Source organism: Sceloporus undulatus, chromosome 6 (genome assembly GCF_019175285.1).
Source record: "Sceloporus undulatus isolate JIND9_A2432 ecotype Alabama chromosome 6, SceUnd_v1.1, whole genome shotgun sequence".
Lineage (NCBI taxonomy): Eukaryota > Metazoa > Chordata > Lepidosauria > Squamata > Phrynosomatidae > Sceloporus > Sceloporus undulatus.
Window position 1 is genome coordinate 119,754,745 of NC_056527.1, and position 22,171 is coordinate 119,776,915.

The window sequence follows — 22,171 nt, forward strand, 5'->3', positions numbered from 1 at the left end:
CTGCGTTTGCCACTCCCCGTCTGACTCTTCCCCCCCCCCCGTGGCTGGATGACCCCAGCGGTGTGCACTGCTGGCGTCCAAGGCCCTCCAGGTCTATTCATGGCAACAGGCGTGAACAACAGGTCCAGGCGTCTGCAAGCTGCCAGCCACAGCACCCGGCCTACTTCGTGTGGTAATGGGAAAACTGTCAGATCCGGTCCAATGGGCCAACTGTGTAAGTGCCACCCCGGGGATGCGCGTGGGGGGTTGGGGGGGGGCAGCCACGGGTCCAGGCCTTGCTCAGGCCCTTGTCTGTCAGCTTGCCAGTGATGGTGTTGGCCTTGCGCCAACGAGAGGGAAGGGCAGCTGCGCCCTGCAAACATGCATCAGATTTGCAACAATAACCCTGCGAGGTAGACGACAGGGCTAATGCCATCTCACCCCACAGGAGGGGTGGAGCGGGAGCAGCCAAGATCTCTGGAGGTCCAACCCGGGGGCCTTGGGGGGCTAGGGGCCAGGAAGAAGCTGTGGTCTGGTCGTGGGCCAGGGCCACGAAGGGGCACAGGGGGGCGTTTGGGGGGCGGGGCCCGCTAGGGGGATGTGCAACAGGACCTCCAACGTCCAGGGGGGGGGGGGCAGCAACAAAGAGGAGGAGGAGAACTAGCCAGGAGTCTCCCCCAGCCACGTGTGGCCTGTGACCCTTTGCCTCCTCTACCAGGGGCCCACAGGTCTGGCCCCCCCCCACTCCTCCTGACTCCTCTCTCCCTCTCCAGTTGGCCCCCAGTCGGACTTCTTGACTGGTACACGGCTGGCACTGCGGAGCAAAGGCAGCAAGTGGGCGGTGGCCGTGGGGGGGGCGCTGGGCCTGGCGGTCTCTGATGTGATCCTGTCCTGGCATCCTCCTCGCTGGCAGCACCAGGACTGGCAGACAAGCCAGGTGAGCGAGGGCCAAGCAGGCAGCAGGCACCAGGGAGGCCGTGGGAGGCACAGGGTGGGTTCCCTGCCGGGGCCCAAGTCCCTGATGGGGGCATTCTCCTGGGCTAGGAGGGTGTCCATGCTCCCTCTTGGCTTCTCCCAATCTCTGGACCTGGGGCCTGGACCGGATGCGTTTCACCTGAAAGCCCCTCTTGCTACCTGGCACATGGCTCTCCTGCGGAAGGGGGGTGGCCTTCCTCCTTTCCCCATCTGGCCCCGCGCTGGGCATCGTCTGCCTCGTGCACGCAGATGCTCACTTACTGGAAGACCAATGCTCTGGAGGCGCCGCAGGGCCGGCCTCTTCCAAAGGAAACCCCAACAGTTTGATTTGGGCGCCAGGGCCAAGACCTTCATCTTCCAAAGGGGCTTCCCCCTCTCCCTGTCCTGCCCCCTGACCCATAAGCCAACAGAATAAAAATAATTGATCAGGAATCAGGAGGGCCACAACTGTGGGCACAGCCTAGCGAAGAGCTGTAGGTGTTGCTGGGACCGCCCACTAAAGGGCCAGCAAACATGGGGGGGCCTGGGCTGACCCATACTATTAGGGGGGGTGTTGGGGTGTTAACGAGCTGAAGAATCGGCCCTCAGTGAGGAGGCTGGCTAGAGAATGCGCCCGGATGCGCGGCCCCCCCTGGCTGCCTCGGCCCCACATCCCCGCCAGTGGGCGCAGCAGAGCAGCAGCACCAGCACAGTGCACCAGGTAGGAGCCCCCCCCAGGTGGGCGAAAGGGGGGGAGCGAGCGGAGGCGCCTGAGAGAGTGTGGCTTGCCCCGGGCACTCCTAGGAGTGCCCGGCTGCCCTCTCAAGCTCTCTTCCGCTCTTTTCTCCCAGCCCCCACAGACCCAGGATGGCAGCTCCAGCAGTGAGGACGGGCCGGAGCTCCCCGCCAGACCAAGGCACTACGGCCACGGGGACAAGTGGACAACTCCTTCAGGTACAGCAGTGCCTGGGGGGGGGAGGGGTAGACATAAAGAGGTTGTGGCGGGGGTTCACCCTCACTATGGTACATCAGGGGGTGGCAGCGGCTAGTAACCCCTCCCTTGGAGCACCATCTTGCTGTCCAGATTGGGGGGGGGCAGTAGGTAGGAGGGCCAAGGGCCCTAAAACACGGAAGTCGGGGGAGGGGGGGGAGGGGGGGTCAGGAGGCTCCCGCGGGGACAAAGTGGGACGTTTGGGCGCCCTGCAGAAGAGGGGAGTGGGATACTCGGGCTCGGCTCAGTCGGGGAAGCAGGAGGGCAGAGGTGGGGGGGAGGGCGGACCCTTAAGGAGAGAGGGGACTCTCAGGGGCCCACCTGGCTACTCTGCTCTCTCTCTCTCTCTCTCTCTGGTGGCTGCAGGCCCGGATGCGCCGGCCCCAGGTGACCCCCACCGTGAGGAGGGCGGCCAATGAGGCCAGGTTCGGTCTGGCTGGATGCTGGACTGAGGCCGCTGCCCCACAGGGAGCCCCCTCCACAGCTGAGATGGAGGACGGACAGAGGAGCCCTGGAATTGGGGGGTGCAGCATTGTGCTCCCTCTTGCACCCACTGAGGCACCATTGAGGAACTGGCGGCCAGTGCTGGTGGTAGCCCCTTCCTCCCGAAAAACACCAGGAGGAGAGCTTGGACTGCTTTGGGGGCTCTTACGGCCTCCAGCCCCTTCTGGACCCACATGACCCCCATCCATGATGGCACAAGGGCAGCTGCACTATATTCTGGGTCCAGCAACGGATGAAGGGGGAAGAGGAGGTGGCCCCCAAGGGAGCTCCGTGCTGCCCCGCCTGCCAGGGACTGGGCCTCCACCGCCTCCTCTTCCTCCCCCACCACCCAACCGCCCCCTCAACCCCTTCCTTCTAAACCCCCCATCTCTTTGCCCCTTCCTAGCTGGGGGGGCTGCCCCTGCCTTAACTCCCCCACGGCCCCCTGGTCCCTCAGGGTGGGGGAGAGGGGAGGGCCTTTTAGGGGCTATTTGGTCGTGGGGGCACTCTGGGGGAACTGATGCACCCCCCTGCCCTCCTTTGGTCTGTTTTCATTGGCACTGTGTGTTTGGTGTGTGTTTGCGCGCGCTCATGTGTGCATTTGAACAACATATGTGTCTCTCCCCCCCCCTTTGTTGCCCTTGGGCAGCAAGCACCCCAACATTCCTCTTTGCCCCCTCCCCTCCAAGCCATCAACATCTGAGTGCAATATCCAGAAAAAAAACATAGCGGATGTTTTACCAATGGATGCAAGCAATACACAATAGCAACAGAAGTTGATGATGATGATGATGATGCTGATGATGGCTGATGATGAGATGATGATTATCAATAATATTAATAATAACTGTACCAATGCTGCTGATGTTGGTTGACACAGGGATTGATTCAGGGAAGGGAAAATAAAGGAGGCCAAAAAAGTCCCTCCTTGTCTTGTGAATTCTCTTGCCATGTGGGGGCTTCTCTCTTGGGGTCTCTCTGGGGACCAGACAACGGGGGGGGGCACAATACTTTCCCCCTCCTCAGAGAGCAAGGAACCTTGGCTCCAGCCTTTGTGGGGAACTGCGAGGGCCAGTGGCCGGAGGGCTCCCTTCTTCCCCCAAAGACGCTTCCCTTCCAGAGAGACAGCTGAACTGCCCAGTCCTGAGCTTCGCAGGGCCCCATATGCTGCCCCATGGAGAAGTATGCTGTGGGGCGGCTGTGGGATGGCAGCAAGTGGGGGTCTCCAAGTCGGTTGTGAAGGAAGCCTGTTCCTTCCTGGTTAGTGCCTGCCATACTCTACAGTTTTAGCAGCTGAAATCCCGCTGCTCTTTCACACAGATGTAGGTTCCCTTGCGCATGTAGTTGGTCATTTCAGGCTGTTACTCAACGGCTACATCCTTGTGTAATCAGAGATCCACAGATATAACCACAGCATACACAGTGGTGCATTCTTGGATGAAGGGTGAATACTGTTCCCATCTTCCAAACCGGTGGGGTGGGGGGGGGACACCAGTCAGTCTGCACACACTTTTAGAAGGACATGCTGAGACTACTAAGAGCCAGCATGAGTTTCTCAAAAAGAAGTCAGGCAAAACAAACTTATCTCTCTTTGGAGAATGCAACAGGCTTGATAGATCAGAGGAGTGCTGTGGATGTAGTACATCTTGTTTTCAGTAAGGTTCCCCTATGACATTCTTGCAGGCAAGCTGGCAAAGTGTCGGCCCAGTAGTGCTACAGTTTGGTGGCTCTGTAATGGGTTGGCAGAGCAAACCCAGAGAGTGCCAGCCAGCGGCTGCTCTTCATCCGGAGGAGAGAAGGGACTAGTGGGAAGAGAAGACTGAGAGGTGACATGATGCAGCCATCTTGAAACTTATGAAGGGATGCCATGTAGAAGAGGGGTCCAGCTTGTTTTCTGCTGCTCCAGAGGACATCAACCAATGAATTTAATGGCAATTTTTTAAACAGAGGTTGGGCTGGCACCTTCCAGGAGAGCTTTAGCTCTGCATTTCCCCATGGCTGGGGCTGGACTAGGCATCCCTTGCAGCCACCATTGATACTCTATGCTCCTAATGCCTTCTGTGTCCCCCTTGGTCCCCTGGGGGGTGGCAGAAGAGGCCCTGCGTGTTATTGCCCATTGTGCCATGGAGCAAGAAGCAGAGACGCACCGGCTGGTGTTGAGCAGAAGGACGGCACAGCACAGCCGAGGAAGGCCTCATGCGCCACATAGGGTTACATTTACATGGCACAAACAAGATGGAGGACCCCGCCCTCACCTTCTCTGTATCTTCAGCTGCCTCTTGATTGCTTTTAGCAGCCCTGTTTGCTGTGCAAACACTAGAAGGACAGCAGGAGGTGGGTTTTTGTGGGAATGAATCTGAAAAGAGGCCCTCCCTCCCTGACACTTCATCAAAGCAGCACAGGGGAGGAGGAGGAAGAAGCCTCCCTGGGCAAAAGAAAGTGGCTACCAGGGCAAAGGGTAAGGCAGCCCAGGAAACCAAAGGCATGCAATGCCCCTGCCTGGACCCAATCGACCCTTGATATCAAACCTCCATATTAAAAGGCATATGCGGTCATGGGGCTTCAAGAGTGATGAGAGCCAGGAGAGAGACGCATCCTTTGGGTGTACATCGACTGGGAGGTCAGCGATGGGAAAGAGGCATCTGGCAAAAATTTGGGGATCTGACAGGCCAGATGGGTTTGCCACCTTTTTCTTTGGGATGGCTGCATTTTATTGATTCCAGGGCTCTTCTCTTTCTTCCTCATGGAAGACCCCATCCCAAGATTCCCCAAAGCCTGCCCTTAATGGGGAACGGAGGGGGGGGGAAGGGGGCACACAGCAGGAGGTCCACAAACAGCCAAAAATCACCAGCTCAACGTTTTCCAGGGATTTCTTGCAGAGGTCACATCTTTGCAAGGCCAGGGGCTCCAACCGGCCCATTCAGGCCCACCCTGTGCCCCTCTGATCCCCTCTGGCTGCCGCCAGCCTCCTGCCTCCCCAAGGAGCTCTTCCTGGATGGAGACCCATGTGAGGAGGCCATACCCTGCGCATGGGCGCAGCGAAAGGCTCGCTCCTCTGGCTGCTCTTTCCTACTGTAGGGTCTCCCTGTGCTTGCTTTTGTTTCTTCCATCTTAACTTTTAACCTTTCAGAAGCTCTTGGGAGGCAGAATAAGTGTCAAATGGACAGAGAGACCTCGGTCTTGCAGGGCGGCTGAAGAGGTTGGACTTTTGCATCCTCTTCATTTTGCCAGGCAAAGAGATCTCCCCCCCCCCCCCGACACAAAGGCACACTGCAATGCCCATCAGGGCTGCTCGCTGGCGGCCAGAGGGTCCCTTGCCCCCCAGTTCTGTGTGTGGGACCCCCAACAGGACAGTCAGGAGGGAAGCAGTCATGGCAGCATCCTTTGTGGTTATAAGGAGCTTGCAAGTCAATGCTACTTACAGTGGCCTATAAGGTTTAGTGGTTTGAGTGTTGGACTGTGACTTCAGAGACCAGGGTTCGAGTCCCTGCTTGGCCATGGAAACCCACTTGGTAACCTTGGGCAAAGTCACACTCTCTCAGCCTCATGTGAGGGCAATGGCCGAAGTCTTAACAAATCTTGCCAAGAAAACACCATGATAGGGCCGCCTTAGGGTCACCATAAGTCAGAAATGCCTTGAAGGCACACACAGCATCAAACCATAAGCTGTCTCCTACAATAAGACTTCCTTGTCATCCTGACTGACTCTGAGGAGGGTTTCCCTTCTGGCTTCCTCTGAGACTGAGGGAGCAGGACTGGCCCAGGGCCGCCAGGGGTTTTCCATGGCCAAGCATCAGGAGACCTGGACCCTGGCCTGCTTGGGGCGCCATCCTCCTCTCCTACCCAGATTTTATGGCCCTCGCAGGGCCTGGCTGCCAGTTCCCTCCCTTCATGACGCAGAAAATCCGGCACCGGAGCAAAGTTCTGGTGTGGCTCACGTTGCAAAGGCCTTTCCCAGGAAGGGTGCCTTCTCTTCCAGCTTTGGGGACCATGGGGAGTGAAGCTCGCCACAAGGCCTCCGCCATCTCTGCCTCCTTCCTCCTGCTCCTTTGTTCTCTGTGCCCCTCAACTGGTAGGGGGGCTCTGGAAGTTGGGGGGCTGTGCAGGGTCGGGAACCAGGAAAGGGGCAGGGAAGGCAGGGCATTAGGAATCATGGGCTTCAAGGGGACACCCCTGACTTCTCTGGGGAGCGGTGGGTTGGGGAAGAGGGGCACAAGAGGGCAGAGCGTTGGCAAGGAAGCCCACTTCCCAGCTGTCACTTTGCCCCTCCGTTCAGGCCTACTCTCTGGGTCTCTCTTGCAGGGCTGAACTGCCTCAACGGAGGCACCTTTGATGGGGTGAAGTGTCTCTGTCCCCCATATTACTACGGCCCCCTCTGTGAAGAGGGGGGTCCACCATCACCACCACCACCCAGCCCCTCCAGCACCGCCGCCGCCATCAAGACCACTACAAGTGCCACAGTTACTTCACCAGGTGGGCAAAAGCCATGGCTGACTATGGACCCAGCTGGGATCTCCCGGTTCCGAGTTGGGTCTTGTGCCAGCAGTGTTTGCTTTGGGGGGAAGTGGTGTGTGGTGGGGGGTTCCATGAGTGCTAAGGGCAGGGATCCAGGTTGGCTGGCCATGTCAGGGGACCTCTGGGAGCATTGCAGAGTGCCTTCTGCTTGTGCCCATGGAGGAACCACACAAAGCCCCCCAGGCCTCCTCCCAGAATAACGGGGTTCAGGGGCTCTGACCACTAGGCATAAGTATTCAACAGGGAAATTAACTCTTGCCATAAGGGTTTAAGATGTTTAGCTCAGCCCTTTGAGTGTGGATACTGCTTGCAATCAGTGTTCAGGTACTTTGGAGATTGAAAACCCATTATTCAAATTCCATCTTATACTTGTTTCATCTGTGATTGTCTTGAAAAGGAAAAAGGCCTTTTGGCTAAAAGAGACCCAAGAGAGCAAAGACCTTGCCTCCAATGCAGCCTTGGACAAGATGGTGGATACGAGGGTCTCCTTCATACCCCCAGCGACAAGGCTGCACTCTGACCCCCATGGCCCTGTTCTCCTCTGGCCCCTTCTGCCCATGCTGACCGTCACCCTGGTCAGCGCTGAAGAATGTCTGGGGACCCCCGCTCTGGGGAAGGAGGAGGAACTCTGCTTTGGCCTCTTATCCCCCTCACAGCTCTAAGTATGTGTGTATGTGTTGACCTTTTAGCAGAAAGCAGAATCTGGGGTAACCAATGCGCCAAAATCAGCAGCATCAGCAAGGCCCCGTTTCTCAGATTTTGCCCAGTTTCAGCAGGGAGGCCTTTGAGTCTGTCCCAGGCTTTCTTTGTGTGGGGTCTGCCCTGCTGTCTTTGCTTTACCCCGAGAAGGACATGTGGGGTGCGTGCATGTGTTCGTGGATGACTCTTCCTCCCTTCCTTTCAGTCCCCTGCCAAAATGGTGGACACCGCAATGGCTCCCAGTGTGTTTGCCCCCCGGGCTTCTGGGGGCCCCTCTGCAACTCCTTTGATGCCAGGGACTGCCAGCACGGGGGGGTCTGGGCGGAGGGGGCCTGCCGATGCAGCCGCCACTTCTGGGGCCCTCGCTGCCAATTCGTGGAGAACGTCATCCGGGTGGAGACAGGTAAGGGGTCAGGGGCCGGGGGGGGGGGCTTTGGGGAGGGGAGAGAGCCCACCAACTACAACTGCCCCCAAACTCTGGGAGGCTGAGGCCCAGCTTGGTGTGAGGGGGGGAGCTCACCTGATGATCTTGACTGGGACTGACCCCTGTCCTCAGATGCTGCTCACGAGCAGCACCTTCACTCATCTCGCTTTGGGCTTCCCAAAAATGTTTGGAACTGGGCAGAATTTGTGAACCCTGAGCCCATCTGCTAGTCTCTTTTAGGGGCCACAGGGTCCCGAGTCCCCTCCCAGCCTGTCCTGCTTCTCTCCCCACTGTACCCCCCAACCATCCCAGTCTCCCCCACCCAGTACCCACATGCTCCTGGTCCCCACAGGCCCCCCTTCTCCCCAGTGGGGGTCTGCGCATGGGGGGGGGGGTGCTGGCCCCTCTGAACCACCCCCCTCCCCCTGGCAGAGGCAGAGGCCTGGCTGGACATGGCGGTCAGGGTCCCCAACCGCCTCTTCACGGATCGGCTGCTGGATCCATCCTCCCCAGACTTCCAGGACTTTGTGCAGGAGTTTGTGCAGAAGGTATAACCCAGAAGGACTCCGATTCAACATGGCGCTTGGGGTGCGGCTGGGTCCTGGGGGCAAGATGGAACCGGGAAGGACAGGCACAAGGGCCCCTGAGCATGCATGGAGCACACTGTTCTCTAAGGTCCAAAGACAGGCTGGAGCAACCTTTCTCCACGTTTTGCCCTAGAGAACCTTTGAAATAATGTTCATTTTTCAGGAAACCTGTGTAAAAATTGTTGTTGTTGTTGTTGTTGTGTGCCTTCAAGTCATTTCTGACTTATGGCGACCCTAACACAACTCTGTCACGGGGTTTTCTTGTCAGGATTTATTCTGCGGAGGTTTGCCTTTGCTTTCTCCTGAGGATGAAAAAGTGTGGCCAAAGTCACCCGGTCAGTTTCACTCCTCTTGTGGTCGGCTGTGGCTGCAGGAGCCCTGGCTGAGAAGCCCTGGCTGGAGGCTGGAGGCTGGAGACCTGGTCTGAGAAATATCTTGTTCTAAGGAGGCTATATCCGCACGCACAGAGGCCTTTAGGTAACGGCTGACAGGACTGCAGTGAGAAGGAGCCCAAAAACCCATCTGCTCCAACCCCTACAAATGCAGACATCCAGAGCAGGCACATTCCTAGAGATGCGCGCCCAGCGCCTGTCATAAGACCTCAAAAGGAGGGGAGACCACCGCCCTCCAAGGAGGCCCATGCTCCACGCTCCCACAACTCCTACCACTAGCAAGTTATCCCTAATCTTTAGGCAGAATCTCTGTTTCTTCCCATTTGAACTCTTTGGTTCCTGTTCCGGTCTCTAAAACAACAGAAAGCAATCTGGCTCCATCCTCTGTGTGTTGGCACCCCTTGAAGTTTAAAGAGGACCATGTCCTCTCTCTCCTTCAGGCCAAACATCTCCAAGTCCCTAAACCCAGTCTCTCATCGTCAGATCGGGGCTCCAGACCCTCCTGGCATCTTTGGGCCAAGGCTCAAATCCCAGGGTCCTCAGCACTAAACTCAGCACTAAACTAAGCCCATCATTACATCTTCCCTTTTAGCAGAGCGCTGTACAGTAGTTTCAAGTTAACGTTTATTGTACTAACTAAAGGCCATGACAAAATGAGCTTATCAAAAAGCACAAAGCATTGAACATTTAAAACAAAAGGCACTGAATACAAAGGACAAACAATGTCCCAACATTTAATGTTCAGATAAAAATAGTTAACTGTTAAAAAGGACAAATGGAAAAAAAGACCCTTTTTCTGGATATCAGGAAACAAATATGATATAATCATAAAATCTAATTAGTGCTTGGCGTCTCAATGGCAATTTATGGCATTCCTAATCATCCTTTTTGCAGCCGTGGCAAAAAGAGCCGCTCTATGCGTTACACAGTTGTTGGTGTCACTCAAAAGGAATGGGACCGAATCAGCAGAACAGCTCCCACTTTTCTTTGTCAGCCAAGGAGTTAAAGATCTCTTTCTAGGGTCGCTGTACAATGGACAAATTAAGAAGTAGTGAACAGTATCCTCCGCCTGAGGCTGGCTGCAGATGCATAGTCTCTCCTCAAAAGGCACTTTGTTGCAGCGTCCGTCTAGAACCACAGCAGCCATTACTTGAAGTCGTAGCTCCGTGAAGGCAATTCTCAAAGTAGGTGACTTGAGATTAGTCAAATATCCGGCTCTAAAATGTTCAGTCTTCCAAAAGGAGAACCAAAAGGAGAATTGTGAGGTCTTAATTGACTGCAGATCTTTTCTTGAATCAGTCCAAAAGAGGAATTCCCTTCATTGCCAAGAACAGCGTTCAGCTCGGAAAGGTTAGATTTCTGTAAAAGGATTTGAAAACTTGTCGCACGTTTCCAAGTAACACAAAGCTGGGAGATGATTAGTTGGTAAGATGGCAATATGTTTAAAATGTCTTCTTGTCTAAAACCTATTCTTGTTTTAACAGAGGAGCGCAAAAAAGGTGCAGGAGCTCCGTCTGGCAAAGTGCAGAGCTCTCGGAGAAACCTGTTTTGTAAGACTTCCAAGGCTTTGCCGGTGTTGGTCTCTGATCCCATATTTCTGTGCCGTAAAGCATCTGGGCAATGACTTTGCTCTTGAGGCTTTTTAAGTCAGGTTCAATCAACTGGACGCTTTGGTTGTAATAGGATTTCAACAATGCTCTGACTGTTTTGTCAGCTTTTAGCTTTACTGCCTCCCTCTGGTTTTTCCAAGAAAGGGACTCACTGAAAACTATGCCCAGATATAGGAACAGCTGGGTTTGTTCTGTGTGACGTTGGCCTAGGAGCCATGTCTGCTTTGGGAGTTTCTGTCGAATACCATTACCTTGGTTTTGGAGTAGTTTATTGACAAGTGTTCTTGATGGCAATAGACACTGGAAGCATTCAATGGATTTTCGAGACCTAAACGAGACAGAGAAACGAGCACGAAATCATCTGCATGGATCAGAAGGAGGCTCTTTCTGTTCCTGATAACTGGGGAGGGAGAATCAGCTGAAGATAAGAAAGATACCAGACCGTCCACATAGACGTTAAAGAGGGCAGGCGCCAGAAGGCATCCCTCTTTCACTCCTCAGGTTGTTTTCAAGGCTTATGTCAGGAAACCATCTTCTAACCCTCATTTCTGTATGGCTGTATCGTTCCTATATCCATCTTAAAAGGCTGATATCAATCCCTAAACTGTGTAGCTTTCCCCCTAATCCATTTCCGTTCATAGAATCAAAAGCAGCTGTAAGATCCATGAGAGCTGCATAGAGATGTTTCTTGCTTTCCTTGGAATACTTGCTTACAATGTGGCTTAATGGGAAACACTGATCTATAGGGCTGTATCTGCTTCTGAATCCTGCCTCTTCTTCATGTATGACTTGCTTGTTTTGCAGCCAGTCTGTTAACTTGCAAAGCAAGTGCTGAGCATCCAGCTTCGAAGTAATGCCAAGTGAGCCGATTGGCCGGCAGGTTTGTGGGTCATTCCTGTCTCCTTCCTTATGGATTGGGAAAACAATGCTCCTCTTCCATCCATGCGGCGTTTGTCCTGAACTGTTTATTGGTGAGGATGGGAGACCACCATCCAGCAAGTCCTCTGAGAAGTTCCAGAGGAAGCCTCTCCTCTCCTGGAGCTTTCTTGGGTTTCAATGAAGCCTCATCGGCTGTGACTGGCTGCCACTCATTCTGGATCAAACCCTCCATAGTCAGAAGGCTGAAAATGTTTGTCTGTTATTAAACACGGTCTGAGTTCTGTCACAATTTGTTGGTAGAGATCTATGTGATTTGTAGATTTATCATAGAAAAGCTGGCAGAAAATTGCTGTGTAGTTTCTCTTGTGAGTTGTGTTGCTCCTCGGTCTAATAGGCCACTTCAGCCTCCTCTCCCCCAACAGTTCCCCTCTTAGATTTGCTGTTTTAACCAGTTCTGCCCGTTCAAGAATTGGTTGCAAGGATGCTGCCAAAGGAGGAGATCACTTTCCCTGCCTTCCAGGATTTTAAAGGCGTTTACTGGGGGAACAACGAAGGTGAGACTAATATGAGGTCGATAACGCTTCTGCCTTGACTGCTTAGATAAGTATAATAGCCCCTTGTGAGATCCACAGGGCTCCAGGCAAAGTAAAGAGATTATGCTGAAATGTAAGTTCTAGGAGTTTTAATCCTGGCTGGTTATATTTGTTGTTATCCAAGGAGGTACATGATGTTAGAAATACATCTTCTAATTCTATGCCTAATGGATGAAAGAGACCTTCTGAAGCAGCTCCAATTCAGGCATTGAAATCCCCGCATAGAAAGAGAAAAGCATTGGAGAGTTTCTGGTTGATCTGCTCAAGAGGAGTGTTCAATCGTCCCATTTTGTGGAGGACAGGAGCTGGTCATTTGTGGGGGACAGTAGGCATTTATACAGAAATGGATCTTCCCTGTATCAGTATCAATTTGGACTGGCGAAAGAGAGTGATTTTGCAAGCCAAAGCCCACCATCGGAGTTTCTCTTGCCGCCGATTCTACTGAGATGAAAGACCCCCGACCGCCGCTTCCTCGCCTCTTCTTATGCTTCCTTGCAGCTGGCTGACTAAATGCGTTATAGCCAAGAAGGAGCGGAGGGTTATCTTTGGGAGGCCAAGTTTCTTGCAGGCAAACCATCTTGTATTTTTGAAGTCTTGTGATAAATTCCTTATCTGCCGTCTTGTTTCCCATCCGTCCGTCCGTCCATCCGTCCGTCAGTCCAGGTTCCAGGAGATGATGTTGAGCCGCTTTGCTTTGACTCTAGTCAGTTACATTTTCTAGGGAAAGGTTTCTGGTACTCGACCTTTGGCCTTTGACTGATGACCTTGCTGGACCTTAATAGCTCTCCTGAGTTTGATGCATTGATGCTGTCTTGTCATTTTGGCCTACCTAGATATGTCCCACTTTGCTTTCGAGGGTCTATATGCTTGTCCTTACTTTCTTGCTTGGAGGGGCCTAAAGAGATGTTGTTTGGTAAGAGATAAAAGGCCAGATCTTATGCCTCTTGTTGTTCCAACTTCTTCTACTCACTTTGTCATTTCTAATTTGACTTTCTCTTTCTCCCCATGAAAGGGGGGGGGGATTGGAGGGTTAGAAGAGCGTTTGTGAAGATTACTTTGTGGTTGAATGAGTTCAAATAACAGGCCTTTGTTAGGAAATAAATACAGTGGGCTCTTGCCTTACCTGGGAGATCTGTTCTGGACCCCCCCCCCCCCCCGCATAAGGCTAATTTCAAAAATGCTCGTGCGCAGTGGCGCAGCAGTGCAGAAGCATGCATGGCGCCACAGGTGTGCACCCCATCCATTTGAATGGGATACGCTGCCCGCGCACCCCGCGCATCCCCCGCAGCTTGAGCGCGTACGCTCAAGTCTTCGTAAAGTATAATAGAGATCCAAATCCTTGCCAGATGTCGGGATCCTGAAAAGTCAATCTATACTGCCTCTTTGTCCATGCTGGGAGAGATGTTTACAGAAGAGGCCGTTGCTTACATCCAAAGCGGACCCCAAGGTAGACCGGACTTCTCCTGAATGTCCTTGAGCTGATGTCGTTGCTCCACCTGGTTTCTTTCCTGGCCAATGATGTATGATCCCTTGTCCTTTCTCTGAGGATCGCTTACTGCGCAAACCCTGATGAGTGGCAGGCTCTTGGTTCATCAGTATTTGAGATGTTTCTCCGCCATCCTCTGCCATATCTTTCCATGCGAGGAAGAGCCTTTGCCTCTGCAGCAGTTTCAGCTGGGCTGCCAATCTCCTGATCAGTCTCACCTTCTTGGACCTCATTGATGCCCTTTTAGCAGAGCGGCCGCTATTGTGCTTTGCTGTATGGCCCTGGATAGATCTTCCCTCTTAATTATTCAGTGGTTAAATGAGAACCTGAGCTATTGATGATGATGATGATGCATTCCAGGTGAAATTGCTGCAACAAATGTGTTGGAAGGGAATGACCTTTGCCCATTAACTAGGTCACAAATTTTAACCCATCTTTATAAGCTGTGTTGGCAATTTTCTCTTCCTGGCGCAATGCCTCTGTGTTTGCTGACCATGGGTTGCCAACTGTTGTCTGGCTGGAATCCAGACCTTCAGATACATCTGAGGGACATCTTGGGGTGGCTCTTAGGTCACTGCAGTTCCAGTCCAGTACGTTTCTGCTGGTGGTCTCTCTTCCATAGGAGAGGGGTGAGAATCACACAGCCCACCATATGTTCTTGGACTGCAGCTCCCAGCAGCCCCTAGCCAGCATATAGCCAACGATGAGGAATGGGATTCAGCAACATCTTGAGGGCCATGCATCTCCCTCCTGACTTGTCCCAAGCTGAATATTGGGGTGATTTCTCCGACAACCACCTGGTTTCATGTTCTGATGCCTTATGGAAATGGTATTTCCATCTCAGGATTCCTTCCTTGTTTCCTTCATGGGTCAGTGATGCCAGTAGTAAATAGCCCTGAGGACCCTTCCCACTCACAGCTGCACCCACCATCCTCCAGAGATTGCTCCTATAAACCAGCCACCCTCCTAGAGATCCCTCCTGCCACCACCACTACTATCTGTGGCCTGCTGCACCATGTTTGACCATCTGCACAGACCTCCCTACACGCTCTTTTGACTGACGAAAGTGAGGCTTGAACAGAGCGGGTGCTAAATATCACAGGCCAGATCTCTGCTCAAGAGAGCTGTGGGTCAGAGTCACTGAAGACCTTACCTCAAATGCCATGTCTGACCAAGGTCCCTCTCAGGCTGGCAGTTCACGGCTGGTACTTGTAATGCCAGCGTGAGGGGCAGTGTGGTGTAGTGGTTTGAGTGTTGAACTATGACTGTGGAGGAGACCCAGATTCAATACCCAGCTCAGCCATGAAGGCCACTGGGTGACCTTGGGCAAGACTCATGCCCTCAGCCTCAAGGGATGGCAATCGCAACACTCCTCTGGACAACTCTTGCCAAGAAAACCCCGTGATATGCCGTAGGGTCGCCATAATTTGGGAACAACTTGAAGGTACACAATCACCACAACTTTGCAATGCACGCATTTCCGGATGCTTAGGGAATAACAGAGCTGGGCTGGGAGTAGCCCTTGGGGTGCCATGTCAATAGATCAGATCCTGATTCCCGAGCAGCCCTTTGGGGGTTTGGGATGGGGTTTCAGTGGCCCTGGCTGTGGCTTGAGTTTTAAACAGGCAAAACAGCTGTGCTGCTGCTCAACAGCTGCCTCACATCTGCTCAGTACTGGGACATTCTGGAAGCACCAGCAACACGGACATTTGTTGGCCCCAGAAATGGTCCTACTAACAGACAATTGCAATGCTTCAGAAACTGAGTAGTACCAAGGTGGGCAACAGTGCGCATCAGTGCCCCAGGGACAATCTCTGTTGCAGTTGCTGTTGTTAACTGACCTCAGTTCAACTTTGACTTATGGGGACCCATGAATGAGAGTCCACCAAGTCACTCCATCATCAACCATCCTGCTCAGGTCTTGCAAAATCAGGGAATTGTGGCTTCCTTGATTTAATCCATCCTTCTGCAGCGCAGTCTTCCTCTTTGCCTACTACTTGCCAGACAAAGTACGACAGCCTCAGTTTGGTCATCTTGGCCTCTAGGGAGAGTTCAGGCTTGATTTGCTCCGGGACCCATTTACTGGGGGCAGGGGGCCACAGAACTCTTCTCCAGGTTTAGTCTTTAGCTTCACTCTAACTTTTGCTGTGACTAGTTCATGATTTGGGCCACAATCTGCTTCTGGTCTTGTTTGTGCAAAGAAAACAGAGCTTCTTCACCTTCTGCTTCCAATTAGGTAGTCTATTTTATTTCTACATGGCCATCAGGCGATGCCCATTTCCACGGTCGTCTCTTGGGTTGCTTGAAGATTGTGTTTGCAATGAGCAAACTGCTGGCCTTGGAAAATGTAGTCATTTGGTCTCCTGCTTCATTTTTTTAATCCCAGGCCAAATTTTCCTACAGTCTTTAATTCTGCTCTATTTCTTGTTTTTCAATTCCGGTCACCTATGATTCATAAGAAGTCCTATTAACTCTACAGACAATTTGGTCCCCTTGTCAAAGACGCTTTCAAATTGCCAAAGCAGCAATTCATTGCTTAGCCTTCTTAATCCAGTGATTTACTGACCCACAGTTTGTTCTTCTTTTGCACCGGGAGAAAACCCTTCATTTCTCCCAGATTCTGGTAAGGCTGGATGGACCTGTCCTGACTTCTCTCTCCTTCCAAAGACCCAACAGCGTCATAAACATCCAGGGCTTCCTCTTCTTCCGCCTCTGTTTTCTCCTCTGCTCTTTGTGTTGCTGCCAGTGGAATCCAGAGCTTTCCCTCTTAAGCTTTTCCCAGTTGTCTCTGGCAAGGACAGGTCAGGAGGGGCGCAAAGCGTCCTCCTCCATACTCTGCTTATCGTGGGGCTTGCAATGTTTGCTGTGCCAATAGGGTAAACAGAGGCCTTTGGGGCCCATTCCTCAAGTTGCCAGGCCCTTCTGGGTATGGGGGCCCTGCTTTATACCTTCTGGTTGTTCCAGGGCAGGGGGCCATACCCAAGCAGAAGGGAGCCCCCAGACCCTTTCTCATCCCAGAAAGGATTGTTCCTAGGAGGGCAGACCTACTCTGCCATTAGGAATCCTGCAGCAGTCCCATGTTAAGAGGGCCCTCACTTGCCTGGCCTCCTGCTTTTTCTCTGTCTTGAAAGGGTTTTGCTTCCCCACACATGACCCTGAACAGCAGTCAGCCCAAGGCCAAGGAAGCCAGCTGGGCAGCACTTTGGCCTTTGCCACATGGCATCACTGCCAATGAGCAGCCACATCCATGAGGATGGAGGCAGCTGCTCCCCCCCCCCCCGGGGTGCCATAGTGCGGGAGCTCCCAACCCGGGAAAATGTAGGACAAAATTTTCAAATGTAGGACACACAACCATGTGTCCTACATTTGAAAATTTTGTCCTACATTTCCCCTCGCGATCGCAGTGGGGAGCGGAAGCCAAGCGGTGAGGGAAAGCCTCCACTTAAGGAGGCTTTCCCTCCCCGCCTGGGCCCCAGGCCTCACCGTGATTGGAGACCAGGATCGGGGCCTCGCCTCCTTCTTGGCCCCCTCAGGGACCAGGAAGGAGGTGAGCAGGCCGCTGGCGATGGCTGGGGCTTCGCCTCCTTCTTGGCCCCCGCGGAGACCAGGAAGGAGGCGAGGAGGCTGCAGGGAGGTGGGGAGGTTGGCGCAGCTGCGCCCAAGAGGTGCCGCCTCCCTGCAGCCTCCTCTGCCCCAGGCCTCGCTGCCCTCCTTTTCCTCCGCGCGGCCATGCGTGGTGGAGGAGGAGGAGGGCAGCGAGGCCCCGAGGTTTGCCTAGCAACCCCACTTTTCCCGGTTTTTGGCTGCACCCGTGCCGTGACCGGGCAGGTGCCGCCAAAACCGGGAAAAACCCGGTTGCAGCCGGGTTATGGCAACCCTATCCCCCCCACTCCCCTTTCCTGCTCCTGAGCCCCCAAAGCCCCCCAACCCGGCTCAGCCCTGGCTGCTCCCTATTCCCCCCCTAGAACCAGCATTGATCTGGAGGCAGTGATGGCCGTAGGCTCTGGCCTGGCCTTGTGCCCCCAGTGGAGGGGGGAGGTGATGGGGAGGGGGCCGATCGCAGCTGCGAGGGAGTCCCACCCAGAGGAACCTGGACCTGAGGCACTGGGATTTTCCTTTCCAGGTGGACCCCATTTACCGGAAAGTGCGCGAATACCACAACATGACCGTCCTGCAACTGCGGTGAGGAAGAGAGCAGGGAGGGGGCTGGTGTGTTGCCCACAGATGCTGGGGTCCACTGAGGCATCTCTGTCACCCCCACACTTCCTCCTGGGGCAACATGGGGGGGGAGCAGAGGCAGCGGAGGGACTCCAGGTGTGTTTGTGGTTCTTTTTTCAAACATTCAAGCCTGGCGTTTCTCTCAGGGCAAAGGGCACCTTTTGATCAATAGGAGGAGACCTCAGTGCCCCGCCCCCCAGGAAAAACAGACCCTTCACTTTTAGAAAGGACCAAGCCTTCCATGGGTCTTTTTGTGGAGGTAGCCCCCCCCCCCCCCAGCAACAGGACCATTTTGGGTGTCCTTCCAGGAGGCAGGGTCCTTTTTATTTCTCATGCAGGAGAGGCTGCCAATAATTTTTTAAAACCTCAACAGCCAAAGAATGTTGCCTGGCAAGGCCTGGTCAGCGCCCAGAGCCACCCAGGTCCTGTGGGCAAGGTCCCCAGGAGGACCTTTGCAATGGCTTGGACAAGATCTGCCTTGCCCACAGGACAGAGGCAGCCCCCATTAGTGGTTTTGCCAGCTCTGAATAGGACACTTTGGCTCCTGCCCAAGAGGAGGATTGGGGCCCTGGCTGGCTGGCTGGTGGCCAGAGTCACCATGGGAAGGCTGTGGGCACCCAGGACATGAAGGCCAAAGACCTCACCAAACCCAGCCAGAAGGTCTCCCCAGTGCCTCCTGTGTCCCCCCCCAAAACGTCCCTGGATCTGTGGCTGACCCACAGAGACACTCGTGGCATGTGCACACTTTCTCCACGGTCACCTCTCAACCCCCTTAATTTCCCTGGGTTTTCTTAGGCCAGGAATCTCTGAGGGGGGTTTGCCAGCTCCTTTCTTTGAAATAGAGCCTAAAGTGCCTGGTATTTGCTGGTGGTCTCCCATCTATGGACTGACCAAGGCTGAGCTTCCTTAGCTTCCGAGATCAAACATGCCCTTAGGGGCTTTAGCCAACCAAACTGGCCACCCAGAAGCCAAAGATCCTGAGTAGGCCTTTCAGTGACCGCCAGAGCCAAGCCAACCTGATTGGGGGCAGCTGGGCAAGAAGTGGTCAGAAGCAGACCCTCCCCACCCTCCCTCCCTCCCTCCCCTGATGCCCTCCCGGTTTGAACCTCCAGGCCAGGCAGCGTCCTAGTGCTCCACAGGGTCCTCCTGAGGCTGCCCCTCAGTGCCAGAGTTGGGGAGGTGCTGCAGAGTGTGTCTGTGCAGCTGGTGACAGCCTTATCTGCCAATGTCCAGGAGCAGCCCTGCAGCCTTGCATCCGGTGAGTTCCTGGGAGGCCAGAGGGGGGACGGGGAAGTGGCTCCGGGTGTGGGAGGTATATCTGTGCGCATGTGCTTACTCGCTCGTGTTTTTGCTGTGGGAGAGGTGCAGCCACGGCCTCCTTCCCAAAAGGAAGGGGGTTGCTGGGGCATGATGCAACATGGCCTGGTTTCCCCAAGCCCTTTGCACATGCTCAGAGGCATTTCCTGGCCTGTTCTCTCTCAGCTGCCTGCTGCTTCTTCCCAGAGCAGAGAGGCCATGGCACCCTAATTCCCAGCCGCAGCCCCATTTCAGATTTCCCCAACTCCCTGGAGTGTGGCCCTGATCCTGCGTCCTTGCCATGAGGCCCATGGGAGGGGCTCCTGGTCCCAAGGAGAGCCACAGGGAGCCTAGAGACCTCCAACCCCACAACCGGTGGGGCCACACTGACCCTTTCCTGCCCAAAGGGCCTGAGTCAGGTGTCTCTCTTTCCTCAGCAGACCTTTGCTTCGAGGCCTCCTCCATTGAGACGTCTGGGGGGTCCATCGGAGTCAAGGAGGGAGGTGAGTGATTGTCCCCCCACACCTGTCCCCATGGGATGACCAGCCAACTAGCCCATTTTGCTCCCCTGCTGACCTCTGCTTTGCCCCTCCAGAAATCTGTGGCCAGTGGGTCCCGCCTGGGTTTGGCCCCTACTTCTCCGGCCACCCCACAGAGAGCGGATTCGAATGCCTCAGCCCATGTGCCGGCGGCCACCAGGCCCCCCTGGATTGTCACTACGGAGTGTGCAGGGTCCCCCGCCAGGGCCCCCAGTGCCAGTAAGTGAGTGCCCCACAGGCCAGCCCAGGAAGACCCACTGAGCAGGTGGGGTGAGGGTTAAGGGGTGAAATGTCATTTGCCCAGCTCCCCTGAGGGGTTGCCTGGGGGTTGGAGGGTGTTTCTCTTCATCCCCCTCCTGCCCCCCATGCCCCTCTGAGCCACCCAGACCCCTCTTGGACTTTTCCATCTTCTTCCTCGCTGTCACTGCTGACCTTTGGCTGATGCAGGAGGCTATCTGGTTGCCATTTGGCAGTGGGTCGCCCTGCTTTGGGGCAAGGGCAGGATCCTGGTCCTCCCATCTCCCTCCCCCCATTTCAGCCCTTTTGGAGATGAAGGCTGGGTCCTTCAACTGAGAGTATGGGGAGCAGGAGTGTGTTTGCAAAGAGAGCCCCTCATTGCCCCTCTCCCCACTTCTTCCCCCCCCCCCAACTGCAGCTGCCCCGAAACACAGGCATCCTGGTTTCTGGGGGATCGGTGCTCCGGGAAGATCAGTAAAGTGGGGCTCAGCATCGGCCTCCCCCTCACCGTCAGCGTGGCTGTGGCCGTGGCCCTGGCCGTGGTAAGGAGCCCAGTTGCTGGTGGCTCAGGGCAAAGGGCAGGTGGGGAGAAAGTGGGGAGGACTCTGGGGTGCTGTGCCAAATGGAAGCCGTGGGGGGAGGATGGAGGGCAGAGGGAGTGAGGAGGGGTCTGCGTGCATGCGTGCATGGAACTACAAGGATCACGCTGCTCCCCAAGTCCCAATTGGAGGCCCCAGCCCCACGGAGCTTGTGCCGGAAAAGCCTTCTTCCATCAATGGGGAAGAGACCTTTTCCCACTGCCCCCTCCCCAGTGTGGTGAATGTGGCTTAAATGCGGTTGTGGGGAGGGACTGCTGGAGGGCCGAGAAAGGGGGTGGGGGTGGAGGCCCAGGTTGCACACCACCCAGCACTTGAGAGGGTCCCTTCAGGGCCCCTGTCTTGTCTCACGTTAGGGAAGGGGAAGGTGCCATGACCCCCAACTGGAGAAGGGGCAGACATGGCAGCAAACTGTAAGGGGTGCCCCTTTCTGCTCCTCTAAGGTAGGAATCCCCTTCTGCCCCCCCCCCACTCCCCAATTCCCCTCCTCAGGGTGTCATCCCTTTTCACCCTCCTTCTGCCATTCTCAGGTTCTGGCCCGGAAGTGAGCCCTTCCTCCTTCTTCCTGGTGGCTCTGCGGATGAAGATGGCTTGGAAGCTGGGTGGCTTCCGCAGCTGAACATAAAGGAGGAGAGAACCCAGTGTTTGCAAAAAGAGACATAAAAGGATGGACACCAGGTGGCCAAGTGGACAGATGGCCTTCCGCTGGGGAGCCTGGAATGGCCGGAGCACAGGAGTAGCATGGCTGACAACCACAGTGGCCTTTGGACTCCATCCACAGAGGTCATGCTCTCCACCCCTCCAGCCCATTCCCTCAGGCAATTGAGGGAACCCCCTCAGGGGGAGATTCCCTTTGCCTGATGCTCTTTCTGTCTATGCTGCCATGCCACCCCCCCGCCCCTGCCCCCAGTTGCCTCCTCCTGAGCCTCTTCGGCCTGAGTGTCGCTCCTCAATGGACCATCTGCTGTGGACATATCTCCTTGGGACATGGTCCTGGGGTGACCTGGTGGCACAGTGGTTAAATGCCAGTCCTGCATCCATTCGCAGCCACAAGGTTGTCTGATCCCAGCCAGGGCTCCAGGGTCCACTTAGTCTTCCATCCTTCCGTAGGTTGCTAAACTGAGTCCCCCATGCTTACACCAGGGGTGGAACCCTTTGAGCCAAAAAAATAAATCATTAAATAACAAATGTAGGACAAAATTTTCAAATGGAGGGCACTTTTTAAATAAAAAATAGGGACACGCGAAAAATTTTTGATTTTTTAAAATGTTAAGATAAATGCTCTGAGGCTTCTATAGACAATTGCCCCCCCATGCCCCTCGCGCGAGATGCCAAAGGCCCCGGCGGCAATCGGCGGCAGGACTGGGCTGGGGCCGGTCCCAAGGCCTCGCTGGGCTGCATCCGGCCCGTGGGCCACAGGTTGCCTACCCCTGGCTTACACATTGTAAACCACTCAAGGAGTGCTTAAGTGCACTAACAACAGTATAAAAGTGTACTTGCTATTGCTATTGTTGCCTATCATCCTAAATTGTGTGTGTGTGTGTGTGTCATTAAATGCCAAGGGGACCCTTCCACAGAGACACACACAGTTGTGCTGGGAGTCCTCCCTGCAAGAGGGGCTCTGCCTTGAGGAGGTTCCGCATGGGGTCCCTCCCTCCCCCCTCTTCTCTGGGGGTCCCTCAAGAAACAGGCC

The 22,171-nt window shown here is 54.6% G+C and overlaps 1 protein-coding gene across 1 annotated transcript; it reads left to right on the plus strand.

Annotated features, from left to right (window-relative positions):
- Window positions 1-1,561: 1,561 nt before the first annotated feature.
- LOC121933964 (mucin-3B-like) lies at window positions 1,562-21,666 on the plus strand. The gene is made up of 12 exons (XM_042473944.1): window positions 1,562-1,654; window positions 1,785-1,887; window positions 6,255-6,479; window positions 6,710-6,880; window positions 7,827-8,024; window positions 8,478-8,593; window positions 17,716-17,774; window positions 18,923-19,068; window positions 19,547-19,609; window positions 19,702-19,864; window positions 20,301-20,424; window positions 21,009-21,666. The coding sequence occupies exons 1-12, from the start codon at window positions 1,562-1,564 to the stop codon at window positions 21,024-21,026; spliced, it is 1,479 nt and encodes a 492-aa protein (XP_042329878.1). The 3' UTR covers window positions 21,027-21,666.
- Window positions 21,667-22,171: the final 505 nt, after the last annotated feature.